At 37.1% G+C, this 22,034-nt stretch overlaps 1 protein-coding gene across 1 annotated transcript in view; it reads left to right on the top strand.

Annotated features, from left to right (window-relative positions):
* LOC104544442 (probable global transcription activator SNF2L2) overlaps positions 1-22,034 on the top strand; it is a gene marked incomplete at its 3' end in the record, with an annotated part of 47,594 nt that overhangs the window by 5,791 nt on the left and 19,769 nt on the right. The window contains exons 3-15 of the mRNA XM_010189315.1: positions 348-474; positions 1,670-1,843; positions 2,062-2,235; positions 6,214-6,384; positions 10,062-10,115; positions 11,477-11,607; positions 11,825-11,885; positions 13,363-13,463; positions 13,770-13,917; positions 17,444-17,607; positions 19,363-19,429; positions 19,980-20,090; positions 21,505-21,591. Of these exons, the coding sequence (XP_010187617.1) occupies positions 348-474; positions 1,670-1,843; positions 2,062-2,235; positions 6,214-6,384; positions 10,062-10,115; positions 11,477-11,607; positions 11,825-11,885; positions 13,363-13,463; positions 13,770-13,917; positions 17,444-17,607; positions 19,363-19,429; positions 19,980-20,090; positions 21,505-21,591 (1,570 nt within the window). The remainder of the gene's footprint in view (positions 1-347; positions 475-1,669; positions 1,844-2,061; positions 2,236-6,213; positions 6,385-10,061; positions 10,116-11,476; positions 11,608-11,824; positions 11,886-13,362; positions 13,464-13,769; positions 13,918-17,443; positions 17,608-19,362; positions 19,430-19,979; positions 20,091-21,504; positions 21,592-22,034) is intronic.

Genomic DNA, 22,034 nt, shown 5'->3' with positions numbered 1-22,034 from the left:
AGGAAAGTTCTGTCTATGTCATCATTGACTACACTGTGCATAAAACAGTACCTGTCAAAGAAGCTTGAAAACAGAATCCTGTATGGTGTGAGTAAAATAAAACCCTGAAGTTTCTTTTAACACATATACTTTTTGTCAAAATTGAAAAAAGGGCAAAGGGTTATTTTCATTATTTGATAATTTATTTTCAAAGTGAAAAATAGTGTCATATCTTCAAAAGCTTGTTCAAAAAGCAATTAGTAAAAGCCAAATAAATGCCTTAGATAAATGACCTATTTTTACTGTATAATTTTGATAACCACTTGCAGATTTCTTCTGGTGTCTTATCCCATTTTCTGTTTACATAGGCTTCAGGCTCGAATTGCTCACAGGATCCAGGAACTGGAGAACTTGCCTGGTTCTCTGCCCCCTGATCTGCGAACCAAGGCTACGGTGGAGTTGAAGGCACTTAGGTTACTGAATTTCCAGCGCCAGGTAATGCCTTTTGCTTCAGGAAAATTCTTGTAGAGGTCACAGCCAAATGTGTTCATGTAGCAAAGAGTAAACTGGCAAGGGATTTTGTAGCAGCACTTTGCCTAAGCAAGAGATTTTGCGTAAGAGCGCAGTCGACCAATAAGCAAGTCACAGAAGTGTGTAACTTAAATTTTGTTTTGTTAATAAAAATGTGCAGATGTTCTTTTTGCTTTCTGCTGTCTTTCATAATGAGCATGGCATTGGCACAAAGACAGAACAAGCTGGACAGGCTTCAAGCTGATTTTCAACGCAAATTCCAATAAACACCTCTTTCTGGACATACTTTGTCATGGGTCCCCTTGTTTTAGGAAGAGTTTTATGTTGGTGTTGTGCGCAGTATTTCTCTGTGATCTGTTTTCAGGATTTCCACTGTGGCACACAGACTTCGAAAATTAAGTGTAACAAGATCATACCTAAAATATAACTTGGATGTTGAGAGCAGGTATCAGCAAATGAATCTCAGAAAAGGAGTCACACTGCCAGACTCTTACGGGCTTCTTGCCATTGTCTTTTTCAGCAAGTTTGGAAGAACAAAGGTGTGATTTGGCAGGTCAAGCAAAAAATACTTCCTGACAGAAGCCTTGGCAGTAGTTGTACTGTGATGTCCAAGTCTTCCTTCGCTCTACCCTAGGTTCTTCTTTGTAATGAGGTTTTGTTAGAGGTCAGTTGAAAAGCAGGAGGCTGTCCCTGCAGTACTGCTGAGACTGTGGCAGTACCGTTCCAAGCCCTTAACATTTACCTCTCCCTGCTGTTTTCTGTGCAGCTGGCAATGAAATGAGTTTTCAGCTATGTTTAGGCCCAGCTCCGGGGAGTATGTTATATATGTTCTTAATTCATGTTTTACTTCAGTGGTGTAACATCTTGGCTAGCCTCTTTCAGCAGAACATTGTTTGCAGCATATTGTAAAGAAGAAAGGAATGATGATTCGGAATGATTAATGCTTTTGGCCATCCTGTGGAGACGTAAGATTTGTTTAAGGAGACTGACATAGCTGCTGCAACTGTATAGGTGCTGGATTTTTTCAGAACTGTAATGGAAAGGGAAGAGGAAGTTGGGGAGTCTTCTGGACTATAACTCTGCCATACCAGTGTTTAAAGCTATTCCTCCATTTATTAAAAACTCATTTTTTAAGTGTTTCTTTTTTTCCCATTGGTAGCTAAGACAAGAAGTTGTAGCCTGCATGCGCCGTGACACAACACTGGAGACAGCACTGAACTCCAAAGCCTATAAACGAAGCAAGCGGCAGACTTTGAGGGAGGCCCGTATGACGGAAAAGCTTGAGAAACAGCAGAAGATAGAACAGGAGAGGAAGCGTAGGCAGAAGCATCAGGTATTTTAACTTATTAGCTGTTTACTCTATCACAGAAATGCACCTTGCTTGGCTGTGCAGATCTTCTCTAATATATTTTATTTCGGAGTTTCTAAGAATAAAAGCCCTTCAACTCATATGATAAGCAATTGGAAAATGGTAAGATTGGAACTTTTGTATTCCTGATTTGATACCTGTGCTTTGTCCAAGTGTCTGCACTAACTTGTTTTCCTTTCTAGGAATACCTGAACAGCATATTGCAGCATGCTAAAGATTTTAAAGAGTACCACCGGTCAGTCGCTGGGAAAATTCAGAAACTTTCTAAAGCTGTGGCAACTTGGCATGCCAACACTGAGCGTGAGCAGAAAAAAGAAACTGAGAGAATTGAGAAAGAAAGAATGAGGAGACTAATGGTAAGGAGTAGAGGAAAGAATATGATTATTTTGGACAAAATTACATACCATATATTTTTAATATTTTATGTATTGTCTCGGCCACACCCCTGTATTTCCTTTGCAGAATCAATCCTCTGTCACACAAAAAGTATAAATCTAAAACTGCTGCAGTTTGATTATGTTTCTTTATGATGATGGTAGTGAATGTGGCACTGTTCATTTTAACCTATAGCTACTTTTTAAAAGGTTTTTGATTAAAACAATTGGTTTTTTCTACCAGCATGAAAACTTAGCAGTTCTGCGTAACATCACTTAATCTCCTTAACTTCATATACTAATGATGTTATATAATTGAAGGGATATTGGGCCATTATTTAAATACTGGACTTTGTTTTCTTTCTAGATGTGTAGTTTTGAAGGTTCCATATGATTAACTTGATAGTTAATGGCATGGCATTACTCTGCAACTTTTACATAAAGCTGATTTTAGATGCAAAAATACATAACTGGTAGCATCAGTGATGTGTCTTGAGAATTAATCGCAGTCAGTTGTACCCAGTAATGCTCCAGGACTGTACTCCTTTTTGCTAGTTCATAGTTCTCCCTTCCTTGCTCCTGCACAGTATCACTTGTATCATTCTTAGTGCAGACTAGAATGGATTTGTGTATAACCATGTCTTTCCAGAACTCTGTCGAACTAATCAGTGACCTGCCTACATTTTGGAAGTTAAAATAATTCTGGAATTTAAAGTGTAGACAGATTAATGCATATGTACAAATACCTTGGCAACTGGAGTTGAAAAAATTTCCGTAAGACATGGATTAGCTCTTTTTAAACGCTTTATTTACACTGTACCAACATAGAAGTGAATGGGAGTTGACATGCTTACTTTGAAACATGCTGGTAAAAAACAGTAAGCATGTAACACAGGTGCAGATGTAACACTAAACTGTAGTCCTTGTCCAGAATCTGTTCCCACCATGAATAAGGACTGAACAGTTTGGTTTTAAAAATCACAAAACTAAATGTAAAAATAATTAAATATAAAAATGACAAAAATTTAGAAATAAAAGTGTGTGTAAAATGTAAATTAAGGACTTACGTAAGAGAATCACAAATATTTAGGCCCTGGAGCATTTCTTCGAATTGCATAATAATCAGCTTTTTTATAATTAGAGATAATTGGCAGCAGTCTATCTAACCAAGCTCATAAAAATGGTAATTGGGGAAAAAAAAGGCAATTAAAAAAAGATGATGTTGATATTTTACAAATATCTTCGTACATCATAAGGTTGAGTTTATGTCAGTCTGACATGTAGTATGGTAAATAATGAACATATCCACTCCAAAAAATATGAAGTAGATTTGAAGGTCCAGAAATGGCACAGGATACCAGTGCTTCCAGAATATCAGTGCTTTCACCTAAGAGTCCTTCGCCAAGGCTGTGGTTAAGTTCTTACCACAGATATAGCACTTCGTAGGCATTTTCAGTTTGGAGCTTTGCACTCAGAAGTCTTTGCTCCTACTGCTCAGTTAAATCCTTCTGCAAAAGCAAACTGTGTGTTATGAGTGAAGTAGTTTTGCCTGTTTATTGGTAGTACAGTTGTGATAAATTTTGAATTTGCAGGTATGTACTAGCGGTTTTTACAAACATTGTCTCTTCTAAGACTCTTGGTGTGGTCCAGGAAAATGTGCTGTGTCTAAAACTCTTTGCATATCTTTTCAGGAAAGTTGAATTCATTCCACAGATTGTGCTTTATTGGCTATGATTAAGGATGGTGATTGTGTCACAGCTCATTAGTACTAGTATATATCACATTGAGGAATGGGCATTGGTATGATTAAAAATGTAGATTCAAGAGCAGGTTGAATCTATAAAAGAAGTACCTTATCTAGATTACAATGACGATGTATTTAGTAGTAATAATAACAATCACAATAACAATAATAATAATTATTTCTAAAAAAATACGTTTTGTGAGTTGTAGTTCTGATAGCCTGAACATTGCAACTGAATTTTACAAGCAATTTTACAAGTTCAATTTGAACATTACAGCTGTTCTTGCCAACTTTCTGCAGGTCTGGTGTCTCTCTAGAAAGGCAGGATATTTTTTTTGTCTCCCAGAGTGCTGTATTTTATTGTAATAATCTTTAAAATATCTGTTAGTTATGTTTGGGTTTTTTATATGCTTGCTTTATTTGTTGCTTTAGCCAAAATTGATAAAGATGTCTCTGCTGCTTTCCTTGTATTTTTCTGACATGCTCAAATGCTGCATTATGGCTTCACAGCACATGAAAGTAGTATTTCCTGGTATGTCTTAACCCTAGCAGCAGACTTATGCAGTGCCGTAGGGATGCAGAAGTTTCCAGAATGATTCAGAGATACAGCTTATCTGGTGAATCTTGTCTCTGATAGTGAATCCTGTCTCTGATAGTGATCTGTATCAAAGATGAAATAACACCAGAGTAGGAAGATGATAGATAATCTGCCCAGAAGAAAATTTTCTTCTAACATCTAGAAGATAAACATTTGTATTCATACTGGAAAAAGGACTAAACACAACTTTGCGTTCAGTTCCCATGTTCTCCCACTGAGTATGGGCTACCTGCATTTCATGTCTTTGAAAAAATAGGAGACTTACCAAGCATCTTTTTGGGGCATTTTAATCTCTTTGAAGTGGCATTAAGTGATTTTTTTTGCCCCCTTTTCTGTGTCATAACTCCTGCAGGTTTTCCATTCATTCATCATGAGAAATATTGAGAAAATGTTTAGAGGTCTCCTGGATCCCGTAGTCACTCAGGCTGACAGGGAGCTTTCTGTTCCAACCACCTTCCCAAAGCAGTGGCAACATTGAGTTCAAAGCAGATTATTTAAGGCTTTTTTCAGTTGTTTTGAAAACATCTAAGGTCAGAAATGGCACAACTTCTGAAGTGCTGCCCAGCCCTTAAGCATATTGACTGCTATCCCCTAGTTTCATGTTATCTGCTCACTTGACTGTAGTGCCCTCCATCCCCTCCTCTGGGTCACTGATAGAGATGTTAAACACAACATGCCCCAGGATAGATCCCTGTGGTATCCCTCTTAATGTCTCCAGATAAGAGTATGACCCTCCACAGCCCAGCAGAGAAGGACTTTAGGGTATTGATGGATGAGAAAACAGTATGAGCCAGCAGTGTGTGCTGGCAGCTCAGAAAGCTAATCGCATCCTGGGCTGCATCAACAGAAGTGTGTCCAGCAGCTCAAGGGAGGTGATTCTGCCCCTCTACTCCACTCTGGTGAGATCCCACCTGGAGTACTGCGTCCAGCTTTCGGGCCCCTGGTGTAAGAAGGACATGGTCCTCTTCAAACAGATCCAGAGCAGGGCCATGATAATGATCAGAGGGCTGGAGCACCTGTACTGTGAAGACAGATTGAGAGACTGTGGGAGAAGAGGAGGCTTTGAGGTGCCTACAAGTACCTGAAGGGGGCCTACAAGAAAGCTAGGGAAGGACTTTTCACAAGAGCATAAAACGACAGGACAAGGGTTAATGGCTTTGAACTCGAAGGGGCTAGATTTAGATTAGACAGTAGGAAGGAATTCTTCACTGTGAGGGTGGTGAGACACTGGCACAGGTTGTCCAGGGAAGTTGTGGATGCCCCCTTCTTGGAAGTGTTCATGGCCAGGGTGGATGAGGTTTTGGGCAGCCTGCTCTGGTGGGGGCGCCCTGCTTGGGTGAGGGGGGCCCCTGCCTGTGGCAGGGGAGTTGGACTGGATGAGCTTTAAGGTCCCTTCCAAGCCAAACCATTCTATGATTCCGTGATTCTCTGACCCATTAACACAAATGTATGACACTCTGGGCCAAATAATCCAATTAGTTCTTTACCCATCTAATTGTCCCTGTATGCAGATCATAATGACCTAACTAAGATAACACTTGATTATTTGCATTAGTAGTTAGTTGATGTTTCTTTGGAAGCATTTCTGTCATGGTTGATGTCTATTTTGCATTACTAGGCTGAAGATGAAGAAGGCTACCGTAAGCTGATAGACCAGAAGAAAGACAGACGCCTGGCTTACCTATTGCAGCAGACAGATGAGTATGTGGCTAACTTGACTAACCTGGTATGGGAGCATAAACAGGCACAAGCAGCCAAAGAGAAGAAGAAGAGAAGGAGAAGAAAGAAGGCGAGTAGTTACAGCTGGTATTTTTTGGGCATCTCTTCTTCAAATCCAATTTTAACGTTGTTAAATGTAATGATACCCAAATTATCATACACATACCAGAGTATCTAGAATGATCTATACTGCCAGATCCTTAGCTCTGATGGAACTTGTCTCTTTCCACTGAAATGTATCAGAAATTTGCTCTCATTGTTTCAAAGGGGGTGAGAAGGAGGCAGGATTAGAAAATTGTGGGCTGTTAACATTGATTTGCTGATAAACTTTCTACAGGCAATATTGAGCCAGACATGTAAATTGCATTTAAAGAACCCAGAAAGTATCTGGAAAAGTATGTGGAAATGGAACAGTACTATTTTCAAAAAAATAATTTTGTGTGTGAGATAATAATTAAGTAATGATTTGATATTTTTGTGATCTCTGAGTACCTTTCATCTCTTATGGGATGGGTAAGAGGATCTTTATAATCAGTTTCCATGCCTGGTTTGCTACTAATTACAGATACAGATAGAAATGATATATTTATATGGTTTCCAAGCAGCACTCTAAATATGCTAATAAATACCAACATATTAAAAAATTGCTAATATTGGAGATTAATAGCCTAAAAAATGCTCCATATTTTCTCCTGTCCCTCTTCAAAACCTTTGTACTTTTTATTGAGAGAATGTTTTTAACATAGGAACAATCCCCTGCCTACAAAGTTAGTATGTAACTTAAGCAAGATTCTTGATCTGTGAGAACAGACCTGATTTAATGTGTGAAATTCACAGCAGAGATAATCCTTAATGAGATAATATGTGGAGTATATGCACAGCTCTAATGGAAAATATTAATTCCTTCAGCAGTCCACGTCTGTGATGTTTCTATTTCTATGTCAGTTTAGCTGAAGTCTGTGTGAGTAATGAAGTACCTTCTGGCCATATCAATAAAGACATAATTTTCTGTCACTGAGGTAAAAAAAAAATATGCCCCATAAATATTCAGTGCTTATAAATATCCCTACCTAAAACCTAAAGGAAGATTAGCAGGGAAAAAAAAATTTCTCAGCTCTGTCTTGCTAATATCTGCAGCTTTTTGTTTGTAATTAAGTACTTTCCACCAAGATTTTGCTCATCAAGGATACAGGAGTGCACACAATTGCTACCCTTTGTTTTAAGTTATATTTCTGTGAATTTGTTGTTGAGTGGCTGTAGCACTCATTGAAGTTAGTGGACACTGTATGTTTTTCTCGGCCATACACTTTTAATACTTACCTATTTATGTAACGTAATCCATGTAAAACACAGTTTAATCTACTAACACCCGTAGTTAAATGTTTTGTACTTAGAGAGAAATTAAAGAAGCGAATTTTTAGGATTTTCTTCTATAAATGGGAATGAAGAAGTAGATGGTGAAGAAGTACTTCCTGTCTTTACCACATCCACACTATATAGTATCCAAGTGAACCGTATATTCTTACAAAAATAAAATTTCAGATTAGTCTATTTTTTCCTCTGGAATGCAGTTTGAGGAATCTTTATGGTAGATTTTCCCTCTATGCTTTTTTCACATTCCTATATTTGCATCTTCTGTCTCCAGCTTCCTGTTCAGCTAGTGTCCCACATCCTCAATGCTGTCATGGATTTAAAAAAGTACATAAATACTCCAAATTAAATTTTCATCTGACAAGACAATTTAACTTGCTATGCAACCTTTCATCTTTATCCATGGGCGTTTTTCTTGTTATTATATGGAGAATGAAGAAAATGTTGCTTTCTACTTCTATAAAATTAGTATTTCCTTAATCAAGGTTTAAATTATCAAAATTAAAGACCTCTTTGCATAACCCGAAACACAAGTATGTGACGTATCTGTCAGTACTTACATTTATCTCCTTTGTAAAATATGTTTCTGCTTTCCAAACTAGTTTTTAACTATAGGTTGTAAATATTTCTGCTCTCATAGCAGGATCTGGTCTTTGCACAGTGAACAACACTGATGCTCACTGCTTATTTGTGATGTTGTGTTTGAGCTGGAAGGTTCTTTCCATTGGTTGTAGCTAAGCTGTAACAATATTTCTATATTAGAGAGTAGTCTCATGCAAAAGAATGGACCCCTCTCCTTGTTACTGATTCAAGGAAAGAATATCCTCAGTCAATGTAGCTTGTTTAGCCAAGGCAGATACGTGCTATTATAACTTATCCTGCCCCTCTGTCTGTTTAAACTCTTCAGTTCTGGTACAGTTACTTACTTTGTCAGCAGATAAACTTGTTGCCTGGGAATGCTGAAGCAAGGAGACTTAAAGCTCGTATTGATGTTGGTCTTACTAAGCATCAGCTACTCTTGGATTGAGTAGGACCAATGACATTTGTGTAGCTGTAGCCCAGTGGAGTATTTATAAGTCTCTCCTTCAGATTATTTTTTGTGTGTTAAAGAATATTATACTTCATAAATATTTTATAAGTTTTAAGCTAGAATTAAGCTTAGCCAGATTTCCATTTTTGATAATACTAGTGAAAGAGTAGTTAACAAAGATAACTAGGCATATGTCCTGAAGTATGAAGGCTGTGTAAAAGAAATAAGAATAAACTTTTCTAAAATGTAGTATTGACCCCTGTCTGGTGCTGCATGTTCATTTGAAGTTCATGCCTTAGAAAATTGACTTTAAGGGCCAAGACAAAAGCATAAGGCTTGATTTGAAGCAGATATTGAGGATCATCTCAATATTTAGAAGTACAGCTATTCCTTAAGTTTACTTCTTAAAAAAAACAAAACATACTAGTGGATTATCTAAATTTATCACACACATTAATGATACTTGAAAGTTGTTTATCTATAAAACACAATTTAAGAGATCTCTTCTTGTTGTTAATCTGATCTGTTTACAGTGGTAATCAAAATGAAAACTATGCTGTAGTGCTACAAACTCAGCATTGTGACAGGATCAGAAGCTGTATTCTATGCTTTCTTGCTCATTGTTTAGGAAAATTCCAATTCAAAAGCAAACTATGTCTTCCATTTTCTTATACTATCCTGACATTTTTAAGTAGGGTAAATGAGGACAGGCTTTGACAAAGATGCTTTGTCAAAGGGGTCCATTCTTGGAGCGGTACATGTGGAGACAAATCTTGCTTACTCAAGCTAAGAACTCCAAGGTTCTTTTTATTTGTAATTTGAGTAATTCTAGTCTAGACTTAATTGAGGTACAGTGCAAAGAAGTCCCAAAATACCCCTTCTAGTTGTCAGACCAAAAAAAATTGTGTACATACACAAAAGTGTCTGCACAGATATACAATCTGTGATGCCTGGTGACACCTCTGAAATTAAAGCACTATAGAGGAAATTAGTAGTAAATCACATGAAAACTACTTACTGTTTTATTTGCATTAGCACAATCTATAAGCAACTGAGTTCTAGGTCTGGACCAGAAATTCAGGAGGCCAGCCACTTCTTATATGTATAGTCACTGTAATGAGTCAGTATGATGTAGTTACCTTATTCGTAGTACTAACTGGTTTGTGTATATGGTAGCAATCCTATGCCTATCCTGTGTTCACCGACACCATAAATTACATGCGTCCCCAGACTATTCAGAAATAGAGTGAAACATACTCATCCTCCACAATGCTTACATCATATAAAGTATTCTCTCTATACTTGTAATCTGACTGTGATATTTTTTACTTCTTCATTTGTTGTAGAAGGCTGAAGAAAATGCAGAAGGAATGGCATCTGGTCTTGGTCCTGATGGAGAGGTATGAATTTTACAAGGTTGTTCTGTTTTTTATAACCAGAAACAAAAACTATCTAAATTATCATTTATGCTAACCTGTTTCTCGTCATAAAGTTGAAGACTAAACAAAAAATATATATTGAATCTGTCAGTGAGTATGCTGAAGAATCCATCTCAGCTTTGTTATATGCTTAAAAGTAAATAGTTATCTTGCAGTTTGTGTGTAGACACAATTTACTTTCTGAAATGAGATTGTAAACAATATATTCTGCCTTCACATTTTTATAAAGTACAATGTTGACATTGCATGTAATTCTCTTTCAGACACAGAACAGACTATAATATTGTGGTGGCTTAAGACATCTGAAAGTTCTTTCTTCCTCAGAAGTAAAGGGAAATGAACAATTTTTCTGTGACATTCTTTGAATAATATTTTTCATTCAGTTGCAGAGCATATGCTGTCTCATTAGGAGCTATTCCATTAGTGCCATTTTTCTTTTCCATTTTTCTATAAAGACTATAGAATTGTATTTATTGTTGTCCTTCTGATCTTTTTTTATATTTGCAAGGGATACTTTTGCTGATATAGTTAGAGGTATAGCAAAATCTTTTCATATGGTTATGGTTGCACAAGGAAAATGCACATAACGTTCCTATAACTTCCATATTTATGGAAATGGGTTAAGTTTTATACTTTTTCAGTTACTGTATTTAAAACTGCTCAGGATTTTTACTTTTTGTTTTCATATATATGTATAAGGAGAAGATTCTTCAGTAGAAGCAGTAGTAGAAGGCAAAAAGTTTTTAAAGTAGAAGATCTATGATTAAACAAGGCAAAGAAATAACAGAAAAAGTAATGATGCTATTCTCGTTTTGTTAGAACATCAGAATAAAGAAAAGATTTTGTTATTGCAGGTGCTTTATCAGCTTAATCGAAGAAGTCAGGACATTGAATCTTTAAAACAAGCCTTCTTTACTGAAAAGTTAGCTAAATTACTATGCTAATGGTTATTATTATAAGGTCAATGTATGTTTTCTGTTACAGATGTCCATTGGTGTAAATAACAGGATGAAATGCCTATAAGCATACATATCTTGTGTATTGTTTCAGAGAAGCCAACATTGTATTCTTTTCCATAGTGTTCTTGTTAATTTATTTGGAATACTGTGATGTATTTGAGGACATCGCAGAGAATATATTATACACAGAAATACTGTAACTCAGTATTTGCTTGGTAGCCATATGGGACAGTGTGGCTTGTAATAAAAAAAACCTGCTTGATCAGATCTGAAATTTTGAAGGTGCTATTCATTCTTTTTATTATGTATGACAGGTATTAAATTAAGTTGCCTTATGGTATAAAATTTCATTTGAATTTGTAGCCCATAGATGAGAGCAGCCAGATGAGTGACCTTCCAGTCAAAGTGACTCACACAGAAACAGGCAAAGTTCTTCTTGGACCAGAAGCACCAAAAGCAAGTCAGCTGGATGCTTGGCTGGAAATGAATCCTGGGTAAGTAGTTAGCATAGAAATAGGCTGCTTTTTCTGTTTGGTTTGTTATTTTTTCATGGGCTTCACCTACTTATTTTTTTTTCTTTTTAAAAAGTCTCTTCTATTCTAGTGTAGTCTAGTCTATTCTATTCATTATGTGTAAGATTATTAGATTTATTGAACCTAATCTCTCCTCTTTTTATCTGTAATTCATAATCTTTCTCTTGTCTTTTTACAGCTATGAAGTTGCTCCCAGGTCAGACAGTGAAGATGAAAGTGGCTCTGAATATGAGGAGGAGGTATGCGTCTTTAAACAAAAATACTGTGACAAGTAATTCGGTAAAAACCAAGTACATATTCCATGTGATGTTTTCCTCTTTTTTTACATAAGGAAGTAAGGGAAAGTCATAACAGGTGTGTAGATGTTTTAAGAATTATGCAAACAGGAAAAGTAACTGGTTTTGTAATTCTTTTCAGTTCATTGCAGTTGCCCTTTATAGGCTGTAAACGGCTAAGTAATAATTGGGGTTATAAAAAGTAAATATTTTACTCTGACTTAATAATTGTGAATCAGAGAATATAAACAGTTCCTATTTTAAAATATATATTAGAGAAGGATGTATTGTGGCTATGTGCTGAATGAAGTTGACATGTTTAATGTTTATGCATTGGAGATTTTATTGGTAAATCTGAATAACGCAGTTATTTTTATATTACATTTATTAAAAACCTAGGGATTATCTCAGGGTTTTATGCTCAGACTCTTCAGGGTAGGCTTATTTGATTCAGTACTTTAGTGGTGATTTAAATACTATAAATACAAAATTTCTAAAAAGAGTCTTAAAACAAAGATCTCAACCCTGCAGTGTTGTAATATTAGAAAATAATTTTTCAGACAAGTACTTTCTAAAGGAGAGAAAAGCTGATGAGTAGAGAAGGACCATGTTTAATCAACAGGCTAGTGGCAGAACTAGGTATGGAATTCAGTTCTCCTAAGTCTTTCTGTCTTTACAGTCCAGATCAAATGACAACTGAAACTGACTGGACTGTATAGTGCTAAGGTATATGCCTTTGTAGGACTGATTACTGCTCATGTGATTCTACAAGACTGTCAGTATTAAGGTAGGTGGGGAGGACCTAATGCCTGTCAGATTCTAGGAGGAATGTTAAAAGAGATGTGTCCACATTTTTAGCACAGACTCTTTAGCAGCAGCTGCAGAGACCATTCCTAGGAGAATACAGTTGTAGAACTCAGAGCAGTGTTTTTTTACAGCTTCATTAGTGAGATTTTAAGTTGTTGGTTTTGTGTTGTAATTGTAGCCATAAGACAAATTATTTTTAAAGGAGAAAAATGCGGTCTGTTTTTTAAAAGTTAAGAAGCTAGAAGCCTGAAACAGCAGTTCTTGGCAGTTTTTAAGCTTTATGAAATTATCACACATCTGGAATATGATATAAACACATACAAGGTAGTGGAATTCTCTCCAGGAACACAGTAGACAGAGTAAACCTTTTAAAAGTAAGATTATGAAAGAGGAAAATGCTCTCTGTTTCAAGGTATCATGACTTCCTGTTGGTTAATGTATGTAAAAAATTACCTTCTTGCTATACTGCAGTGCAAGTCTGTTGCAGAACAGATGTAAGTTGAAATTGTGATTCAGGTTTCTGTCATAAAGCATTGAACAATGAAAGCTACCAGTATGTGAATGCCAGTTGAAAGTATAGATTAGGAAAATGTTGCACGTCCCAGCAACTCTGTTCTTTTTCTGTATTCTATAGGATGATGAAGAAGAATCAAGCAGGTTAGAAGCAGATGAGAAGATACTCCTGGATCCTAACAGTGAGGAAGTTTCTGAGAAAGATGCAAAGCAAATAATTGAGTGAGTGTACTTTAGGTATTTTTTTTTCTTATTAGGAATTGTGATTTCTTATGGTGGTGTTTCCCGAGAGTAGCTTACTCTAGGTTACAGTGACTTGTGGTAGCTTCTGCAGCTTGAACATCTGCAGGAGAAGAAGCATGACCATTTTGGTATTAATTGTGTTCTGTTGATAAAGTAGCTTGCACTCTTTGGTGTACTCACCACAGTTGGGGATTTTCACTGTTTCCTTTGTGAGCTGTGGTCAAAAAAGCTGTTTGTTTGTTCATGGGAATTCACTTTAGTGAATTCACTTTTTCTGCTTTCCAGGACAGCCAAACAAGATGTGGATGATGAATATAGCATGCAGTACAGTGCTAGAGGGTCTCAGTCCTACTACACTGTTGCTCACGCAATCACAGAAAGGGTGGAAAAGCAGTCTTCTCTTCTGATTAATGGCACACTAAAACATTATCAGGTGAGAAATCATTTAAACATTAAAATATTTACAAGTTGGAATTACGCTTCACATTTCAGTGTGCTATTTCAAGTAGCAAACTGAAAATTTGTTAAGAAATACAAGATCTCTAGTAGGTTAGAATTCGGTTATTATATGAACAAAGCAGTGACAGTTACCCATCACAGATAGTATTTTATATGTTCTGCTGAAATAATAATACCAGCTTTGTGCATACACACCTGTAGCTTTTTTCGCATTGCAGACCAATACTATTTTGGTTTTGCTATCCTTCTCATTGGTCAGGAATTTAAATTCTGCTTTTTTTTTTTTCATTTGTGATGGGTTAACAATATTTTTCTTCCAATATTTAAAAGTTTAGGATTTTCTTTTTTAATTAAGATCCTAGTGTTTCAGTGCAATAATTGATTAAAATTTGGAAAGAAGAAAAATGTCTCATATTCCCAACAGGCATTCAGTGGGTTTAGTAAGTAGGAATGCTGTATTCTGGTGTAAACTATGTTAATGTATGATTGAAAATGTCCTTGGTACATGTTTTTAACACTTCTGCTATTGTACAGTTTTCTAGGAAACGCTAAGAACCTGCATCTTTTCTGCAGTCAGAACAGTATTTCTATATCCACATAAAACAGTGAATAATACTTACTCACCAAGATGTCATAAAGATGTATATCTGTTTCTGCTTGCAAAGAACTAGGAGGAAGACTGTTTGCTAAATGTGCAAAGTGTTATGATTACAGCCCCTACTTCCCGTGCTCCTCAGCACTGCCATCTATTACAGATTAAATAATTTAGAATTTAAGAGTTAAGCTGATCTTTCTTTTCAAAGCATTTTAGTATTTTTATATTGGGCTTCTCACTGTGGGACAATGTGGGAAATCTATAATAGACAGTGAACAAAACCTGAAACAAGAGGGTTCTGATTGGGTGTACAGAAGAGGACAGCACCACTCAGAAGCTCAGAGATGTTTTACTCAGGAGGCTTTCAGTTGTTGACCATGTAAAGCCTTAAGCAGTCTGGCCCCACGGCTGGACCTACTTTGGACAAGGAATTTGCCAGAGACTGCCTGAGGTCTGTTCCAAACTGAATAATCCTATGATCCTACTTGTTCATAGCGAAACTCCATCTGAATTTGAAGTCTGTTGTGAATTCTTAGCACTTCTAGGTGTGCCTGGAGAAGAGAAGGCTCCAAGAGACATCGTTGTGGCCTTCTAGTACCTGAAAGGGGCCTACAAGAAAGCTGGAGAGGGACTTTTCAAAAGGACATGTAGTGATAGGATGAGGGATAATGGCCTCAAACTGGAAGAGGGTAGATTTAGATTGGACATTAGGAAGAAATTCTTTACTGTGAGTGTGGTAAGACACTGGCACAGGTTGCCCAGGGAAATTGTGGATGCTCCCTCCCTGGCAGTGTTCAAGGCCAGGTTGGATGGGGCTCTGAGCAACCTGGTTTGGTGGGAGGTGTCCCTGTTTATGGCAGGGCAGTTGGACAGATGATCTTTAAGGTCCCTTCCAAATCTAACCATTCTGTGATTGTATAAATTTCAAACTAGAGAATGAAATTATAAAGTTACAGTTGCTCCAAAAAAAAAGGGTGGGGGCTTAAAACTAAAGAGGCTGGCTCATTCAGGGACATTCAGGGCAGTGTCATTCAGGGACTGATTTTGAACATGATAGGTTAAGTAACTTTTCTGGCACCACTAAGGAATACAATGACTAAGACAAGATAGAATCCAACCATATAGAGAAATATGCCACTCTTTCAGCTATGATGCTCTCTTTATTCTTGCTCCGTTATTGTCAGTATGTTGTCCAGCTTGTGCACCCAATGAAGCCGGGAGCCGACAAATGTGATCAGCAGCCAGAGTAATCCTGATATACTGTCTGGGAAGGTTTGCCTGATATATTCACTAAATTAATAGTGTATAAAAATATTAATTTGATAGCTTTTTCCTATAATTTGCTTAAATTGGTCACAGATGGGAAATTAAGATTGTGCTAATTCTATTACTTCTGAATTGTAATTACAATTACAGGCAGATCTGTCTTTTTGCAATGCAATTTCCCTCTGTGCCACAAAGCAACATAATTCAGTCTGTGGAGTTACATGACAGTTAGGCATTACTAATTAGAGCAGGTCCTTTAGCTGCTCGATGTGATATTTATCAATTGAATCAGTAGATTTGTTCTTCATGGTGTCTCTTCTATACAGAATTGCTCTAGAGGTAAGAGGCAGATTCGCCTAAGGGCCTTTATGTCAGGAGCATTGAGTCTTTGCTTTGGTTCGAGCAAGAATGTTCCAAAGGACACTGTTCTGCAACTCTCCCCTTCATTCCCTGAATTTCCATGTCTGCTGGATTTTACATGCTCTTTTCTTCTCAACTTTTTTTCTGCTTTTCCATGTTTTTCACTGCCAAGTTTGGTCAGACTGTCTCTTCCTTCATATCCGTGTACATGGAGAAAGTTCACTGATGTAGAAAAGACAGTTTTCACATTCTTGATTCTGAAGCGACTTTGCAAGTGAGGCAGGTGGTTGCAGAACAAATTGTGATCAGCTCTTGGTAGCTTGGGTATTTAATATCTAAATAGAAATCAGCATGTACATAAAACTAGTAAATTGGCAACATTCTTTTCAATACTCTCTCACAGGGACAACAGAAGATTACTTCAAGCATGTAGTATTTTCTCTCTGTACCGTCTCAGGCCTATTAATTTACTTTTCTCTCCATGCGTGAGACACACTGAAAGTCTAGATCTTAGAAGCAAAGACTTATTTTGCACTTGCATGAGTAATGTGATACACATGTATGTGGAAGTCTGTGTGATGAGGGAATAATCTGAGTCAATGCTTTCTAGCAGTACTCCTTGGAGTGTGAAACACTGTTATGTAGACATTTCTTAGCTACAGTACTCTGGCTTCCTTTCAGCTCAGAGAATTTTATTACATAAGGCATAAGTGGACAAAGGGGGCCTATTCTGACATGTGGAGGTTTGGACAGCATACGCTACATGGATGTGTGCTTACAACAGCTTTAGCCTACCAGTGATGCATTTGGCATATGTGAAGCTTACATGTTTTGCACAGACTTGATGGGTTTGATTTTGAAAGATTTTCATTGACTTGGGCAAATAGCATGAAATATTTGCAGAAAGTTTAACATTTGACAGTGTTGGAGCTGAAGAACAAACTCTTGTAATGTTAAGTATTTATCAACCTTACATGTGAGCACCTATGTTGCTTTGTAAGCAGTACAATAAAACCTCCATATGTGAAGTCTGACTTCATATTATGAGATCTGCTGAACAGGAGTGATGATTTCCATATAGCTGTCACCAGGAATTTATCTTGGTATGGGTTTTTGTTGTCTTGTTTGGTTTTGGTTTTTGTGGGGGGAAGCTGTTAAGACAGCCAGGGATCCCTGTGCATACAATGTCTTAAGTAAGCAGGGACATCAGAACCTTGTTCTGTAATACTAATTATTTGTGCAGGTTTTAAATAACTGAAACTATTATTATTCATTTCAGCTCCAGGGACTGGAGTGGATGGTTTCACTCTATAATAACAATCTGAATGGAATTTTAGCTGATGAAATGGGACTAGGAAAGACTATACAGACTATTGCACTCATCACTTACCTGATGGAGCACAAAAGACTCAATGGCCCCTATCTCATCATTGTTCCCCTTTCGTAAGTAAAGGATCTCTTCCTGCTATTATCATTCTAAGCATTGCAGATTGATTTATTTGGAGAAAACACTTGTTTTTCATGTAATGACAAGATGAGGTGAGCAGCGGGATTACACTAAGTATCTATTAAATGTTTTCTATGATTGCTTTTTCCCAGATAATTATCTGGCACTGGAAGGCTGACCAAAAGTCTGATAAACCGCTTAATTCCATTGGTTTCACTGTCCACTCTTGCAAATGTGGTGAATTTACTGTAATTCACTCTTAAGCCACAGGAGGGAATGGTAGTTCTTTCATATTACATGCCTACAGTTCCCCATTTAACTTTTAACTGTGATAGTGAAAAATCTGTTGCTTAATTTTTTAAACAACTGGCATCCCATCTGATACCAAGTAATCCGGCTTTAATGAGGTTGGATGATCTTTTAAGTACTGTATAACTAGCCTTGGATGTGGGCTTGATCAGTGATATTCACACTTTGTCAGGCATCCAGATCATGATTGTTCATTGTGCTCCCCCCTTTTGCTTTTCCTTAGCTATCTAAGATGCTGGTTGTTTTATACATTTATTTTACTGCATTTTCCTTTCTGCAAAAGTGAGGTGTGTGTTTTAGTGATTGGAAGTGCTGTGTTTTAAATAAAAAACGTCATTGTAAAACTGATACTGAGGGATTGATTGCTTATTTTTGTGTGTAAGTGACTTGATTGATGTGCAGAAGCTCCCTGGCCTTTTTTTAATTTTATTTGTTCACCAGTTGTGCTGACTGTGCAGATCTGTTGTAGAACTGGGATACATTTTATTTGTGGCCATCTGTTTTGATTTCTTTTGAGGTATCCTGTCTTCTGGCTGAGCTGCAGTGGTATCTGATTCACTAACATAAATACCACAGCTGTACTTAGTTCTATGATTACAATGATAACTTATGTTGTGAAGGCTGGGGGAAGATCTATAAAATAAAACACAGTAAAAAATAATGTGGTGTTATTAATGACATATTTCACACAGGCACAGTAAAAGAAACAGTTTTCTCTTAAGTATTCTGTAACAGTGTTTCTAAAAGAGAGGAGCTGAAATTTCTTTCTTGTATACATTTTAAAAGTTGCCTTTCCTTGCCTTTTCTTAATAGCTAGTACTGCTGCCATCACAGGTCCAGTAATGAAATAAAAAACAAATGCTAACAACCAAAAACTTCAAGGTTATTTCTTGCTGCTGTGTCATGATAGCAACTACCTTAGCCTGAAAAACCTGTTTTTTGTGATCAAAAAGCAGAAACAGAGTGCAAAAATCGACCTGCATAGTGGCACTAGGTGGCACTATGTGTATTCCTACTTGAGTAGAACAAAGATAAATTCTATTACCAGCTTCATGAGGCTGTATTTGAAAGTTGTAAAGTCAGTTTTTGGATTATAAGTAGTGTAAAAGGAAGTACAAATCTCTTTTTGTTCAGGCTTATCTTTCTTAATATGTTGCAAAATACAAAGATGCACATAAAATACTACTCTGAATTGGTTTCAGAGAGACACTTGATTATGAACTGAAAGAGAGCTTCACACTTTTTTTCTTTGTTGACTCCTCTCTTAGAGATGGTTATACTTTATTACAGTATATAAAGTGCATTTTTAAAACTATACTGTTAATTGTGGGGGTTGATTACATGAAATGTGTTGAAAAGTTGGCAGTTACTTGGAAACATTTATAAAGTTTGACCTGCAAATGATGAAATCTGTTAATTTTCCTTTGTAATCTCTATGATAGGACTTTATCCAATTGGACATACGAATTTGACAAATGGGCTCCTTCTGTGGTGAAGATATCTTACAAGGTTTGATTTGCTTTTTATATGATTATGTAGTTGAAGGAATGAGAATAAAGCCTGCTTTTCCTCTGCCTTGCATTCATTTCTAAACTGTTTGCTTGTGAAGTTTTGTCATTTATGTCAGGTACTAAGCAGTGAGAGTTAATCTGATTAAGAAGACTACTGTAATTAAATACTTTCACATAGTGAAATGCAGAATTAAATTGTTAATTATCACGTTGCAAGGCTTCTGATGGAAGTAATACAAATTATAACTACTTCATATTTTATACATAGCAGAATAATTTGCTGCATGGCTACTGTAGTAGTGGTGTGGCCAAGCAATCTGTGAAGAGTCTAAACTGCTAGCTACATTTTTCCAGTGCCCCATAAACAGGGTTTTACAGTCTTGCAGCAGTTTAGGAAAAGCACTGAAGAAGTCTGGAATGCACTGTTACGTTGTTTGCAGTACTGCGTGTTTACAAGTTCGTGTGGTTGCTCTGTGTTGGCTGATTCATAAAACATATTTTCCTCATCATAAGAAAGAGTAACTACTCACTTCTCTCCCTCTTTTTAGGGTACACCTGCAATGCGCCGCTCACTTGTTCCTCAGCTTCGAAGTGGAAAATTTAATGTTCTTTTAACTACTTATGAGTACATAATAAAGGACAAACATATCCTTGCTAAGGTAATACTGACTGTCATCTCTTAAGAGCAAGATCTTCAAGACACCTTCAGATGCTGCATAGCACAAAACACATTCATCAGTTGTAATTCTGTCCTTTCATAAAAGTTTAACCTTTCCTTTCCTATTCTGTTTATGATTGGACTTCTCAGTCACAGCTCTTCTCCCTGTGAACACTAGAATTTTCCTGAATGTGGCCGGGAGAGTAATTCCTTTGTGAAATTCTGTCAGTACTGTATACCTGCTTGTCAAAGGAAAACTATGATTTTTCTGCCCTCTGCTTAATAGCATTTAACCTAGTCTGCAGTCCTGACTTTAAATTTTTTTTTCTGTTGTTTCTGAATTGATTCTTACTATTATTAGAGCCTTTCCGGCTGTATGGTCACTTTTCCCCAGATGACTGAATAGTTACCTGAATCATGAATTTGGTATCCGGGCTCTTTACTACATAGGGCCCAGTTCTTAGAGGCTTGCTAACTGTCAACAGGTGTTCTTCAAATGTAATGACTTAGTTTGAAAGCTGCTGCACTGTAAGGCTATTTAATGTGCACACACGTATGTGCCTTCTTTCTGTAACATACTGCATATTTAGATTATTCATTTTTCCTCTTTGATACAAAGGAAGTGCCTTTTCTTAGCATAAGACGACTTTGGAAAAGTTTGAGACTGCAGTTTTTCTTCCCCTCTAGCTTTTGCCTGCCCTTGCTAAAAGATGTGAAGGATAGCACTATGCCATTCAGCTTGTCCTGCAAAATGGAATTAGCTAGCATCTATGAAAGTACAAACTGAGGCCTTCCTAGTCATATGGTCAGTCTAGCATGTATGTTAACTGTGCATGTTGTAGTACAGGTGGTAAGAGAGAGCTTGAGCAGCTTACTTTCAGCATCTGTTATGACTGTATTTAAACTTCCACATTAAGAAATAGACACTTCAGTTGAAAATGCAGTAGCTGAGATGAGATGATCATAATTATGCTTCATTTTTGAGTAAGAACTTGAAAACAAAGTTGAGGGTTGCTCTTGTTTGTGAGCGTAGTTATTTTGTCTGAAAATGTTTTTGTTCTCTGTCAAGGTTCCTGTTGCAGACAGGTTTATCTGGAGTTTATATGGTCTCTTTCTACCCATGTGAACCATGTACTGGTTTTGAAGAGAAGGTCGCCCTAATTTCTTTCCCACAAATGGAAGGAATCCAGTGTTTGCTGTTGTAATTCAAGTTAGAATACAGCATCAGATTCAGCATACTGAATCTTTATATTTTTGCTGCTTGCAAGGACACTGGTACTTGGATAATACATGATTTGGCTTTTCTCATAAATGAGAATCACTGATGTCTCAGGCTTGAAATTATTTTTTTTTCTACACCTGCAGAGAGGAATTTGACCTGCTCTAATTGCCAAGTTTTCTTCTTTTTCTTGCAGATTCGTTGGAAATACATGATAGTAGATGAAGGCCATCGGATGAAGAACCATCACTGCAAGCTGACTCAGGTCTTGAATACTCACTATGTGGCCCCGAGGCGAATCCTGCTGACTGGGACTCCATTGCAGAACAAACTGCCTGAACTCTGGGCTCTTCTCAATTTCCTACTCCCAACCATTTTCAAGAGCTGTAGCACCTTTGAACAGTGGTTCAACGCTCCATTTGCCATGACTGGAGAATGAAGAACCATCACTGCAAGCTGACTCAGGTCTTGAATACTCACTATGTGGCCCCGAGGCGAATCCTGCTGACTGGGACTCCATTGCAGAACAAACTGCCTGGACTCTGGGCTCTTCTCAATTTCCTACTCCCAACCATTTTCAAGAGCTGTAGCACCTTTGAACAGTGGTTCAACGCTCCATTTGCCATGACTGGAGAAAGGGTACTGTGGCAGGTTTTTTTTTAAAACATCAGAAACAAACCACTTTGATGAAAACAGGAGCTTATACAGAAGGATTAGTGTTTGAAC

The sequence above is a fragment of the Mesitornis unicolor genome, unplaced genomic scaffold (genome assembly GCF_000695765.1).
Source record: "Mesitornis unicolor isolate BGI_N332 unplaced genomic scaffold, ASM69576v1 scaffold30507, whole genome shotgun sequence".
NCBI classification, from domain to species: Eukaryota; Metazoa; Chordata; class Aves; order Mesitornithiformes; family Mesitornithidae; genus Mesitornis; species Mesitornis unicolor.
This window is presented reverse-complemented; position numbering and strand designations above follow the sequence as displayed.